The 14,362-nt window shown below is 49.9% G+C and overlaps 1 protein-coding gene across 2 annotated transcripts in view; it reads right to left on the bottom strand.

Annotated features, from left to right (window-relative positions):
* The window catches only part of LOC125929166 (C-type lectin domain family 4 member G-like), a 4,773-nt gene extending 3,112 nt beyond the window's left edge, over positions 1-1,661 (bottom strand). The window contains exons 1-5 of one of the 2 annotated variants that reach the window (XM_049640106.1): positions 1,369-1,661; positions 1,093-1,203; positions 809-862; positions 638-727; positions 148-299 (exon numbers count right to left, since the gene is read on the bottom strand). In XM_049640106.1, the coding sequence (XP_049496063.1) occupies positions 148-299; positions 638-727; positions 809-862; positions 1,093-1,203; positions 1,369-1,405 (444 nt within the window). In that variant the 5' untranslated portion in view covers positions 1,406-1,661. The other variant, XM_049640105.1, reaches the window with a different exon arrangement.
* Positions 1,662-14,362: the final 12,701 nt, after the last annotated feature.

Below are 14,362 nucleotides of genomic sequence, written 5' to 3'. Positions count from 1 at the left end.
TGAATACTGGGCAACGCTGCATGCTGAAACAGCGGAAGGACATTATGAAGGACAGAATGCAGGATTTGCACTGGATTCTACAGGGAACAAGGACATGAGATTGCAATCACTTGACGGGTCTCCAGAGCACCCCTCCCTGCTTCTCACCTGCTCTGCTTGGCTGTTGATGATGACCAGGTGAGCACCCTTCTCTGTACAGTGATCCTTGGCTTTGAACCAGCTCAGTTCTTGTGTGGAAAATTGATAGCAGGAGCCCTGAAATGCCGTCCAGTTTTCATGGCAGGGCTCGCAGGAGGATTCTGGAGAAGGGGAGGGACATCAGCTCTGTTGAGGCTACAGGCTGCACTGGCCTCCAGAGGTGAAATGATCCAAACCTGTTCATCTGTGCCTCTTTGCCAAAATGAGCACAGTAGCTTCCCATGTGTTCATGCAAGAGCCGGGCCTTGCCAGATGGCAGAGTGATACATGCAGGGGGCCTCACACTTTATGTTGACATCCACCTTGGCAGAGGATCGATTAAAACAACCCAACACCCGCTCGCGTGTTATAAGAACCACTACCATCAGCAGTGCTGAAGACAACAGCAGTCCTCTTCCAACTCCCATTTCCCCCCACCCAGCCCACCCTGCCTCCTTACCGTTGCCTGCCCGCACAGCTTCTGTTTGCCGGAACACCTCTCCCCACACGATGTCCCGCTCGTGCCCAGCATCTGCCAGACCCTGCACAACTAAGAGGCCCACAGAGAAAGGCAGATCAAGACCTGGTGGTGCGTGTGGGAAGGAAGCCCTCTGTTTCATTCAGTACTCACATTGGATGTCCATTTGCTTGAGGTCTTCCTGCATCTTGTTGGAGAACAGCAGTACTAGGAGAGACACGTGCTGATGTGCTCTAGACCTTTCAGCACCCGGTTCTTTTCCCACTCCCCAAACTGCAGGCTAAGACGAGGAGGGCAGGTTCCCTCTAAAATCGTGAAGTCCAGTGATGCAGTCCAGTCACCCCCTTACTGACCCATCTCTGCCCCAGCCCTGTAGGGCCTGCTTCTCAAGACTTGGTCCATGTGATTACCCATTTCCCACTGGCTCACCACCTTACCCTCAGCCAGGACCACACCTAGGATGAGGTCGAACAGAAGCAGCATCAGAGTCATTGCCAGGCAGAAAAACTTCCAGGGGTCATCCTGGGGCAGCCTTTGGTTCCTCTGTGCTGCGGGGAATGCGGCAAGTATGAGGCAGTGCACATGGTCTGCCAGGATCATGCCAGGAATGTGGAGGGATGAGGGATGGGCCTGAACCATGCCCTGGAGTGGAAAGCAAGGAGCAGTCGCTGGTACTGAGGGCACCTACTCCTGCCCTGGGCCTCTTGACTCACCCGGTTTCCCCCGGATGGGCGGATATTTTCCTTCCATGGTGTGAGGTCTTGTGCGTGTGTTCACCTGTGGCCGCAGCTCCTTCTGGTCTAGCTACCCACAGCCCTTCTGGTTATTGTTGAAGACACGCCCATCCTATACTAGGAAATGCCACCCCCCACGTAAACCATCAGATGTTTCCTTCCTGGCTCAGTAAGGCCCCCAAGGTCTCTAGATGGCTTATCACCAATTCACGCCACCGGGAGATGGCATTAGCATCTTGGAAAAGGTGTTCTGTCCCAAGTATTCTCTGCAGCTGTCATTTCTCTCTCGGTTCAGGGGACAGTAGCCGCCCCAGAAGTCTGCTTCGAAGTTTGTGGTGCATTTGCACCTTTAGGCTTCTGGTTCCATTTGTTTCAAAAAATCCCCCATTTTCTCAGAGATAAAATTGTAGTAATTTCAGCACTGGAGTTACGTTTATGCTCTCTCAGAGCACACAGCCACTCCTTTCCCACACGTTGGCTTTGTGACATTACATCTTAAATGGAGAATGCGATGGGGTAAGAAGAGGCAAGCTCATGTTGATGGAGAGGCTTCTATTTACCAAACCCACTGTTAGGAAACGTTCGTACATCGTGCCATTTCACGTGTCTTTTTCTCTCTGAGTGCCATTATGATTTTTCTCCTTTTCTTTGGTTTTCAGCAGGTTGCCTAGAGTGTGTGTGTGTGTGTGTGTGTCTCCATATGCTGTTTGGAGTTCACCCAGCTAGGATTTTCTGAGTTCCTTCAATCTGTGCTTTGTTTGTCTTTCATGATTTTTATAAAGTTTTCAGAGCCCCACACCTCCTACTCATTTACTCTGATGACATGTAATACACTCCCCTAACCTATCAACCTCAGTTTCCCTATTTATAAAATGGGAATAAGTTTCCCCCACCGATCAGGGATGTTCTCTGCTTAGAGATCATGGTATCTGGTGATTCACAAGCCTCCCATACATACAGCTACGGGTATTTTGAGAGGCACAGTAATACTCCTAGACTTGGCCAAGCAGGATGCCTACCTGGGTCCTGAACAACAGGGGGGGTCTCAGTTTCAAGAGCATTCCTCAAGGGAAGTCCTCCTCTGCTATCCGGGGTCAGACAAGACTGTCAGTGGCTTCCAGAAAGAACACTCCAGGCCCCCAGGACCACAGTGAGTTCAAGTGGGTCTTGGCCATAGGAAAGAATTGTCTCAAACTTTTCACTCCCCTCTGGTGCCTGTCACCTGCCAGGGACAACCCTGGTCCCCACGTCTATTTTGGGGGGCACTCTTAAACCTCAAACACCACAAAAACACTACATCCATGAGTTTTATTACAGGATGTTCAACTCCAGACTTGAGAACTGCACTCTGGCCAGTGGGAGTGGCTCAGTCAATAAACTCCACACCAGGCATCTATTGAGTCTCTACCAAGTGCCAGCAACTGTTACAGGTGCTGGGGACACAGAGATATATCGCATCCAGTCCCAGACCCAGCAAGGATGAGCCATCGTGCTCTGGGGCAAGGCCGTGAGGGCGACATCTGCTGGTCACCGTGGGAAATGTGGTCCCTGGCGCTGGAAGGGTGATGAAATAGGCCTTCTCTGGGCTGATAGCAGAGGGAGGGGAATTCCTGCCAGAGGGACGGAAACCAGTAATGTAGAGAATGGGACACTGTGTGGTTGGGTTACGTCCACATGCTGGGAGAGCTTGGGGGAGATAAGCTATGGGCCTGAAAGCTGGGCAATGGGGTTTGGAATGGATCCTGCAAAGGACAGGACATGCCCCTGCACTGTCTTGGAGAAGGGCCCTAAGGCCCACCTGTCCCCACCTGTTATGTTTGACCACTGGTAGTGACTAGGTGAGCACCCCCCTGTGCAAGGGAGACTTGCCTGACTCCAGAAAAGTTGTCTGAGGAGAAGTAGTAGCAGGAGCCCCCAAACACAGGCCAGGCATTCGTCTGGGCTCACAGGTGGATTCTGGAGAAAGGGCAGGTTCCCCTAAGGGCTGAATATTGGACATGTCTCCTTCAATTCTACCACCCTCATTTTGCATCTCTAGGCTAAAATGAGATGGGAGCATTTTCAATTTCTTGAATGTACCAGACTCTCACCCCAGGTCCCACCACATCCCTCATGCCTCCCTCCCATCTGCCTCAACTAACTGGTCTCAGATCACCTGCCACCTCCTCCAGGAAGCCTTTCGTGATTACCCCACTCCTGGCTGGGTCTGGTGCCTCTCTGACTCCTCGCTTCCCCGGAGATCCCCTATCATACAGTCTTGTCCTTACCTGGTTATGGGTCGCTGTCTCCCATGACACTGTGACATCATGAGGGCAGGGACAGTGCCTCACTGGTTCCATGCTGTGTTCCCAACATCAAAAATGATTCCTGCACATAGTAAATGTTCAATAAAAATGCATTAAAGAAAACAGTGAAGGAAGGCATGCAGTGAGTGTTGTGAGACCCCACAGTGCAGGCGGCAAAGGAGGGACGGGCCATCTGAGCTGAACTCGGAAGGATGAAAAGTCTCCCGCACACGGTGCCAGGGACGGAACAGCAGGCAGAGGAACCAGCAGAGCCAAGGCATGGAGAAGTGTCCAGAAGGAGCTCAGAGGAGGCTGGGGAGTCAGACTGGAGCCAAAATGTGAAGGGACTTGGAGGCACTGCAGGACCGACCCTCTAGGGCCCAGGAGGAGAGAGTGGGCTGGAAGGAGGTGCCAGCCTGGACTGAGGTCCAGCCAACACTCTCCTCTAAGCTCTATCCCACTGGGACAGCAGAAGAGCCAGAATGTGGGGGGAATCTGGGGGATTTTCTGGCACAACTCAAATCGGGAAAGGCATCAGAGAAACACACGGTCAACCTAGAAATGAGCTCAGGACGAAGAAGAAATCTCTTTTACTGCTGCTTCTGGATGGCCAGAGAGGTCAGGATACCAGGCTAACATCGCACACGGGAGTCAATACCAAGCCCCAGGAGGAGTGGAGACCAAGGTCTCAGTTCAGCTGCATGTTGCAGCCCTGCCTGGAGAGGGCGCTGTGGCCCCGGACAAGTGGTTTGGCCTCTCTGGGCCTCACCTGCTCTTCTGTGAAATGGGGCTGAATGAGGATAACAGACAGCAAGTGTGCAGAGCTTGGCACCTAGTAGGTGCTTGGTCGACATGAGCCCCTCTCCCCGCTCAGCGCCCATTTCAAATGTTTTCTTGAACGATGGGCACCCTGCTTTCGTTTGTCTCACAGGTATTTCCTGCGCACCTGCTGTGTGCCCGGCATGAGTGTGTGGCCACCGGAGATAAATGACCAGTAACCAAAGTCGCTTTGAGCCACAGCCTTGCAGCTCTGCTCAGCCGTTCTCCAGGACAGGCCCGTGCATTTCTGGGTCTCGCCACCGGGTCTGAGCAGGGGTGACCGAGGAGCATTGTTCAAGTGGCTCTGTCCCCCAGACGACCATCAGCCCTTGCTGGTGTCAGTCTTTGCTCACAGCTGCAGACGGAGAGGTGGCTCAGACCCAGCCTGTCCCCAAGAGTAGCGCCCTGCACCTGCTTCCCTCCACCGCACCGCGCCCTGTGTCTGCCACCTGAGCCCAGACACAAGTACAGGACGGCGCCCTCTAGTGTTGGTGGTGAGTTCACTGTCAGTGGCTTTCCTTCCTGGCTCCTTGTACCTCGATGGCTCTCAGGGAGGTCGGGGGGCTGTGGCGTCCTGGGAGTCGGGTGTATCATCATGGCATTTATCTCCCAGATTTGAATGACCTCAGCGCCCGCTTATCTCCCCCTCCTGTCCAGTTGCTCTTAGAGGTGGAGCTCGGGTCCAGTCACTTTCCATCTGTAGCACAAACCAGGGACACCGTGAGTGTTTATAGGACAAAACTCCCACTGCGGATTGCCCAGTGAAGTCAAGCTGAAGAAGTCTTCAAATCCTTGGTCATCGTCTTGCTTAAGAAGTCCCCCCTCATCCCCTCACGGTGCATGGGGGGAGGAAGCCTCATGCTTGATCTGCTCTTTGATAACTGGGTAAAGTCGGAACAGGGCACACCAGCTGCTTAGTTTGATAAGCATGTCCGGCCTCGGTACCCAAAGACTGTGCACGAGGTAACTCTTATCTCCAGCTCAGAGGAAGTCCAGCCCCAGCCAGCATGTGTCCAACAGCTGTGTATGCAATGCCTGAGCCCTTCGCCAGGGAGCCCACCGTGACTGACATACCTGCTCCTGTGAACATTACAGTAGAAGGGCGAGGGTGCATGATGGATAACTGAATGGAGACGAGAGGGTGAGGAGTTTGAGGGAAGGAAGGCGGTTGGCTGTAGGAGCCCAAAAACCAATCCACAGAGAGTAGGGAGGGTAGAGGTGGGCATAGGGGAGCGGGTTCGTGGATAAAGTGACATTTCAGCTGCAACATTTGTTCCAGGGGCAGAATGAGAGGAAAGGTACACCAGGCAGAAGGAGCAGCGTGTCCAAAGGACCTGAGGCAAAAAGATCATTGTCCATCCAAGGAACAGAGTAAGGCCAACATGACATAGTCTTGGGCAGCAAGAGGGGTGAGTGGCTCAAAATGGCCTAAAATGGCAGGTGGGGATCAGATTACTGAGTACATTACCCCATAACCCCAACAGGCATTAGACGACACACAGTTTACAAGAGGGAGACTGGCTGTGATGTCAGTGAATTTCAGATAAATTGGGGAATAGCCATTCACACCTCAGGGGGACCTTGCAGCACACGGACTTCCCATAGGGTTGTAGTGAGAGGCTAGTTTGTTCTCTCAGCCAGTTTTATTGAACACCTATTAGGTGCCCGGCTGGGGGGACACAATGCTAAGCAAGTTCAGATTGGTCCTGCCTCTCAGGGCTGCCAGTATAGTGGGGAAGGAGGGGCGGTGTTGGCCAGGTAATACCCATAACTGCAGTGAGCCTGCTGCAGAAGTAGAATTGTCAGCCGCCCTCGGAGCTCTGGACACCCCCACCCGCATGGTCAGCAGCGCAGAGCGATCACAGCGGCCACGCTCGGCAGCAGGTGCTTTGCACGCTTGGGTTCTGCTGCCCGGGGCCCCAGTGTGCATGTTGTAGCATTCGGCTCTTTGCAGCTCTGGGAATCCTGTGGCTTGGGGGAAGAGAATGTCACCTCAGTTGCCACTTCTGTCTCTTGATGTTAATCAAATGGCCAGCTTTGGGCTTGAGTCTAAGTCGGAAAACTATCTGGGGACCAGTTCTCCAGAGGGGGGTGAATCCCTGGCCCTGTCTCCACCTTAGCCCTGGGCTGTGCATCAGATCTCATCTGCCTGCAGTGCTGTGGCTGATCCACAGGGACTCTTTAATTTCCACAAATGAAGTGGAGGGTGGGGAATTGTGAGCCAACTTTTAATGAGTCCTTAAGTGTCACTGAAAATCCCATGGCTTGTTCACTAACAAAACTTGGAATTGGTTTCTAGGGATTATTATGCCAGCAGTTTGGCAGATTGTGCTGGGTGCATGTGCCATTGGGCTCCTTAATGCCAGTCATGTCTATGATACTTTTAATCTATCTGTGTTCTCAAGGAAGCATGCCAAGGAGCCCCGACTGAAGGCACAGAGAATGTTGGGGTGGGGCTGGAGATGGCCAGTTTAGATGAATTCCAGTTGCTGGTTAAGGAGATCCCCTGACATCACCTCTGTTGAATTCCCTGGGAACTTGTTTTCCTTTGTTTTCTTCTTGTTCTATAATTTCTTGATTTCATTTGTTAAACAGAGATGGGGCGCCTGGGTGACTCAGTCAGCTGAGCATCCACCTTCGGTTCAGGTCATGATCTCGGGGTTTGTGGGTTTGAGCCCTGCTTGGGGCTCTGTGCTGACAGCTCAGAGCCTGGAGCCTGTTTCAGATTCGGTGTCTCCCTCTCTCTCTGCCCCTCCCTCCCCATGCTCGCTCGCTCTCTCTCTCTCTCTCTCTCTCTCTCTCAAAAATAAATAAACATTAAAAAAATAAGAAATAAAATAAAATAAAAATGAAAAACAGAGACCAGCTGACCACCAGTGCAAATTGTTCATTTGTCTTCAGGTTCTTAAACACAGAGTAACAGGCAAGAGGATACTTGTGTATTAACATGGATAGCTTCCTGCTTTAGGGCACAGACTCCCATCAGACTGCCATGGGTTCAAATCCTGACCTTGCCACTTTCTGGCTGTGTAAACTTGGTGAAGTAAATTTGACCTCTCTGAGCCTTCTACTGCAGGTGGGAAAGGAAAGCTTAATGGCACCTGTCTCATAGTCCTCAATGAATGTTGGGGAGTGTCAGCACAAAATGAACAAACCTTTTAGAATCTCTACAAGTTAAGAGAGTTTTCTTCGAGCCCAAGTTAGGACAGCTGTCTGGGAAACACAACCTTCACAGAGAGTGCTCCTGAGAATGAACAGTTATTCCAGGGTTGCATCCTTTTTTGTATCTTGCAAAGGCCCAAAAGATTATGGATTATACATTAGCACTAAATGCAGTGCACAGCACATAGGCAGGAATCATGAGTTTTATTGTAAAGGAACACAGGGAACAGGAACATTGATCGATGTCTCAAGGACAAGATGGTTTTCCTTTAAGCCACTCATTCACGAAGCAGATGCACAATGTGTGACTGTGGGCCATAAATCAGGCAAAGTTTATGTACAGTGATGCTGACTTACAAAGAAATCAAGGGGTGCCTGAGTGGCTCAGTGGGTTGAGCGTCCAACTCGTGATTGGGGCTCAGGTCATGATATCACGGTTTGTGAGATGGAACCCCATGTCGGACTCTGTGCTGATAACTCAGAGCCTGCTTTGATTCTCTCTCTCTTTGCCCCTCCCCTGCTCGTGCACTCTCTCTCTCTCTTCCAAAATAAATAAACATCTTAAAAAAAGAAAGAAAGAAATCAAAAATGGCTTCCCTTGCATGTCAGGCCTAAGAGAGTTTTTCTCCCATCAAGAATATTGTTTTATCATTTATTAGAGTCCTGTAGGTATCTGAGCCAACCAACCACCCCATGTCTTGAGGACTCATCCATTCACTTATTCAACCAACATTGACTGAGTGCTTTCTCTGTTGCAGGCTAGGGAACTCAAGCACAGAACAAGCCAGATGAGGTCCCTGCCCTCCTGGCATCTATCTTGAAGTGGGAAGAACATAATTCACAAGAATAGGAGCAAATAATCAAAGAGTTACACATTTATATTCATGTCTTAAAGGGAATGAAAAGCATGCTGTGATCTTAAAGCACTGTGTTCTAGGCATTGAACTGAATGCCTCCCGTGTTTATGAGATTGTTGCTCTCCACATCTGATGAGTGACTGAGACTTGCAGGTCCCAGGAGAGGAAGATTTTTCTCATGACTAAAGTCCAAAAAGGAAATGGTCCACCCAGGGGGAAAGGAGGGCTTCAAATAGAGGTCTGGAACACCCACCATGTGAGTGGGGAAATGACTCCCCCATTAGACATGGAAGGAGTGACAGTCTCCTAAATTCCTTTCTGACTGGATGGAGATTCAGTTGTCAGGGACAGAAATGTAAATTTTAGCCAGATAAATAAATAAATAAATAAACCCCCCAAAAACCCAAAAAACCAGAAATTCATTGACTCCTGTCCGAGGACATGCAAAGATTGGGGGAGGCGACCTCAGGACTCTGATCATGGCATCACAGCTCTCTTCTTTGAAATTTCCACATGTGGTTTTATTTCTTTCTGTCTTTGGACAGATAAGCCTCATTCCAATTACTCTAGATGGTGGAGCCCACAGAGGGGAAAGAGGGCTTCTCTCTCCCACCACCCACATGCTTTTGTTTTAGGGCAAAAACCAGTACTTACTGTTCCTTCTCTTGTGGAATAGCCACACCTAATTTATTTTTTTTTAAGGAATAAAAATTTATTGAGAATTCCTGGGATGGTGGTTAGCCCTTCCCAACCTAGAGGGAGGAAACAACACTGTAGGAAATCACTCAGAAATTACACTGTCCCAACACCTTTGGCCAACATAGGAAGGAGCAAAACTCATTCTCTCAAAAATTGGTCAGGCTCTGTTCATCCAAGAAGGGTTGGGTGGATAGATGCAGAAGGGACCATCACATGATACTGGGGGTAGCATGGGGGTGTGCTAGACCCCAAGCCTCATCAAGGATAAGAAATGAGCCTGGTGACCAGAAACTCCACCCCCCAGAGAAGAAGTGGATCGTTTTTGAGGAGGCAGCTTGGGGTCCAGCCACACCTAAAGGTTTTGAGACTTGTGTAGTAGGTGTGAATGAGTGAGGTAACCTTTGACAAAATTACATTCCCCTCACCCCCAACCCCTGGCCACCACAAATCTATTCCTTTTCTATGACTTCATGTTTTTTTACATTTCGTGTATGAGTGAGGTCATATACAACATTTGCCTTTCCCTGACTTATTTTACTAAGCATAATGCCTTCAAGGTCATTTATGTTGTGATAGAAGACAGGACTTCCTTCTTTTTATGGCTGAGTAATATTCCATCATATATGATGAGGGAACATAAGGCAAACTGAGGGCAAAGTACAAGCTAGCACACTGCCCCCACCACCACCACCACCGGGAATATGTGTGACACTCCTGGCTACCCAAGAGCAAAGGAAAGGGGTTCATGTGCTTGCCGTGGTGATGTGGGAAACTAAGGCAAATGAAAAATCAAATTTCCTTACCACCTACAGCCCATTGACAAGTCTTTGAAACGGGCAAAGTGACCTCCCTCTAGGAGCTCAGCTGCCTCTATGATGACACTTTGCTGGGGCAAAAGGGAATCTTGGCTTAACATTATCCTGACCCCCCAGGATCCTGTGAGTCTCCTTTAACATATAAAAATTCCTTTGCTAACCTCCTTTATTTTTCATCCCCAAGTATATGTTGGCAACCATACTCCAAGCTTATGGCCCCCTGATACACATCTGAAGGGTCTCATGACTGAGGTTTTACTAAACAATAATAAATGGTGTTTCGGTAGCAACAGCTAGCCCCTCAAGGTCCTAGAAACCTTGCTTCCAAAATTCCTTAGAGACTTACTCTATCCCTGATGCCCTCCCAACCTGAAGGTATATAACCAGTTACCCGTCACAACCCCAGTGCAGCTCTTTCTGCCCACGGGTTCTGTAAATGTGCTTTAATAAAATCACCTTTTTGCACCAAAGGTGTCTTCAAGAATTCTTTCTTGGCCATTGGCTCTGGACACCCACCATCACCCCAAAACCCCATCAGTATACATGGGAATATATGTACACTCCACTACACATTATATCTAGGTTGTTTCAGTGTCCTGGCCACTGTGAGTGATGAAGCAATGACCACACAGGTTCAGATGTCATTATGTGATCGTGATTTCACTTCCTCCAGATAAATTCCCAGAAGCAAGATTTCTGGATCACCTGGTAGTTCTAGTTTTAATATCTTAAGGAACCTCCATACTGTTTTCCAGAGTGACTGCAGCGATTTCCAATCCCGCCAAGGGTGCACAAGGGTTCTCCTTTGTCCACATCCTCGAGAGTCACTGTGATCTCTTACCTTTTTGACAATAGCCTTTCTAACATGTGTGAGGTGACATTTCAATGTGGTTTTTAAATTAATTTATTTTTTTTTAATTTTTTAATATTTATTTATTTTTCAGCAAGAAAGAGACACAGAGCACAAGCAGGGGAGGGGCAGAGAGAGAGGGAGACACAGAATCCAAAGCAGGCTCTAGGCTCTGAGCTGTCAGCACAGAGCCCAACGCAGGGCTCCAACCCACGAACCGTGAGATCAAGACCTGAGCCGAAGTCGGACGCTTAACCGACGGAGCCACCCAGGCGCCCTTAATTTATTTTTTAAATTGATGTATAGTTGACATACAGAGTTACAATCGGTTCAGGCATACGGCATGGTGATAGGACAAGTCTGTACATCAATGTGGTTCTGGTTTGCATTCCCCTGTTGATTAGTGATGATGAGAATCTTTTCATGTACCTACTGAGCAGCATCTTCAGGTCTGGGAGGTGTGGGGAGAGAGCGAATGCATGGTCCTCAGCCTCCAGCCTGGCTCCAGGATTCTCTGAACCCTCAAACCCCACCAGATCCGAAGTCTGCCTCCCCCTTCCAGCCCAGATATCTGACACCCAAGGATCAGGGGGAATTGGCCCAGCCCCCACCACTCACTGTCCCAGACCGGGTCTCTCCACCCCGTCCTCTGCTTGGCCTGTGTTCCCCATTCAGGAAGCCAGAAACTTCCCCCAGTGAGCTCAGCTGCACTGCCAGTAGCTGACACGGGGGAGCTTGGGGGTGGTAAGGCCGGCCTCAGGGGGAGGAGGACAGCCTTGCTGCCACTGCCAGGGGCCAGATCCAGGTCTGCTGGCCTGTGAGCTGCTCTTCTGTTTCTAGAAGTTCTCCTCTCCTCCCTTAGTCTTCTCATTAGTGCTTCCAGACACTTCCCCAAGCCCATCCTCTACCCTCCACACACCATGATGCCCTTCTTCCTACAGGTGGCCATGGTGTATGAATAAGAACACCATTCCGTGTGCCAGTCCTTGAAGTAAACACTGCCCTTGAGTCTTCTCGGAAACTGCTTCCAGCAGCCTCTGAGGTGGGTTCATCTAGAGTCCCCACCACACAAATGATGAAACTGAGGCTCAGAGTTTAGTTCCCTCACCCACAGCCAAGTCCTCTCTTCAGGGGCATAGCTGGGATTTGAACCAGCTGCGCCTGACCTCAGGGCCTGTGTTCTCACTGTCACGCTGCCTGCCTCCGTTCTGACCCGTGTTCTGACCCTGTTCACTCCCCGCTCTTTGTTAGGGAAGCTCTCAATCCTGCTGGGTCCGGCTCCAACTTCCAGGGGTGGATCACAGGAAGTACCTCCCAAGCTGGGGATCAAGAGGAGGGTACAGCTCCCCCCTGCCTCCCACCCCATCCTGACAGCAGTCAGGCTGTCCCAACCCGATGGCCATCTTTTCTTCCCCCAATCTCTCCCCCAGCTTGGTGGGCTCCTTCATTTGTGGGAGGGACACTGGGGGCACCTGGGTCACTCCAGTCAACCTGGGTCCCAGCAGGCCAGTCTTTTCTCCTTTGTTGGAATAATGCTGAGGAAAGTGACCATCAGAGGATCAGAGTCTCTGTCAGGCAAAGAACAAAGGAATTTGTTCCCATCATCCTGAGGGAAATTCATTCAAGGGAGGACAGGCAGCAGAGAAGAGTTGCCTGTTCCCCACAGATACACTCTCACCAGAGGATTTCCAGGTTCGCCCTCTGACTCACTAGGTAGTGAATTTTCTGATGCTCATTTTCTTCCTGATAAGGCAGAAGAGATGGGCACATCCACCTGGCCTCCTTCTGCCTGGATGCTGGATCCTAGACTAAAGCATGACTTATGGAAATGATTTAAAATTCTCCACACACAACTGAGCCTTCCATACAAAGGAATGTTAGGGGCAGAGGCTAATGGGGTCAAAGGAGAAGAGCCATAAACCTATAATCCAGCTTGTCTGGGTGGAGTAAAGGTGTACATTGACCAAGTCTTATCTCACTTGTTTCCTGCAGCCTGGCTGGAGGTGATGAGGGAGTATGAAGCAGGCTGAGGGCAAAATACAGGCTGGCATACACACTCCCAGGTGGGATCTATGTGATATTCCTCAGACACTCCCGGCTACCCAAGAACAAAGGAAAGGGGTTTAAGTGCTTACCATGGTGCTGGGAAAACTAAGGCAAATGAAAAACTAAACTCCCTTACTGCCTACAGCCCATTGACAAGTCCTTGAAACCAGCAAAGTGACCTCCCTCTAGGAGTTCAGCTGCCTCGATGATGACACTTTGCTGGGGGCAAAAGAGAACCTCCGTTTAACATTATCCCAACCTCAATGATCCTGTAAGTCAACTTCCTTTATCTCAACTGCCCCAGGATATATGCTGGCAATCATACTCCAAGCTTATGGCCCCTGATATACATATAAAGGGTCTCATGACTGAGGTTGTATTAAATGGTAATTGGTGGCACTTCCCTAGCAACAGCTAGGTCCTGGAAAGGTTGCTTCCAAAATTCCTTAGAGACTTACTCTATCCCTGACCCCCTCCCAACCAGAGGGTATATAATGAGGTACCCATCAGGACCCGAATGCAGCTCTTCCTGCCCATGGGTCCTGTCCCCCATGCTTTAATAAAATCACCTTTTTTGCACCAAAGAAGTCTTCCAGAATTCTTTCTTGGCCGTCAGCTCCAGACCCCATGAGCCCCCCATCACCCCGAAACCTCATTAGAGGTTTGGCTCCCTGGGCCAGGAGCTTCAGTGCAGCCCTCAGACACAGCAGGTGCCCTGAGCTGCCCCCACTACTCTCAGTCATTCTCCTTTGTCCTTGAAAGGAAACTGCTGCCGCCCTTCAGACCTCCCACATTTCTCTTCTTTCCCGAATCAGCACAGAGACAGAGCTGTAGATGGTTTATCATGAAATAAAATGTGGGAAAGAGAATCTAGGCATCTAGGTGAGAAGGGAATAGCGGTAAGCTGCCTCCCCAAAAGTGATCTTCTTTCCAAGGTCATGGACACTCCCTGGGCTGCTCCCGGGCGCCATGCTTCCTGTCCTCGTGTCAGTTTAGCCTCCAATGTCCTATAGCCTCCTCCCAAATGTGGTCATTCTTGAGATTCCTTTAGAGTTAATGGAAAGGTCACTTCCCAACACTTTTATTTACTTTTCATTTAAATTTTGAAGTTAAGAATTGGATTCAACAGGAAGGGAAAAGAAAAATCAGGATTGTTGAGTGGTTTCTATTTCCTATGGTCCTGGGGCTATCAGAGCTTTATAACCCTCTTTGAGGCTCCTAAGCTAGGGTTCTGCTGGCACTTAAATCCCAATGTCACTGTGTTTAAAATTAGTTTTCTTGGGGCACCTGGGTGGCTCAGTCGGTTGAGTGTCTGACTTCGGCTCAGGTCATGATCTCGCAGTCTGTGAGTTCAAGCCCCAGCCTGTTTCAGATTCTGTGTCTCCCTCTCTCTCTGCCCCTCCCCCACTCATGCCCTGTCTCTCTCTCTCTCTGTCAAAA

Source organism: Panthera uncia, chromosome A2, assembly GCF_023721935.1.
Source record: "Panthera uncia isolate 11264 chromosome A2, Puncia_PCG_1.0, whole genome shotgun sequence".
NCBI lineage: Eukaryota > Metazoa > Chordata > Mammalia > Carnivora > Felidae > Panthera > Panthera uncia.
Note: the sequence above shows the minus strand (reverse complement) of the source record. Positions and strands in the feature narration are given on the sequence as shown.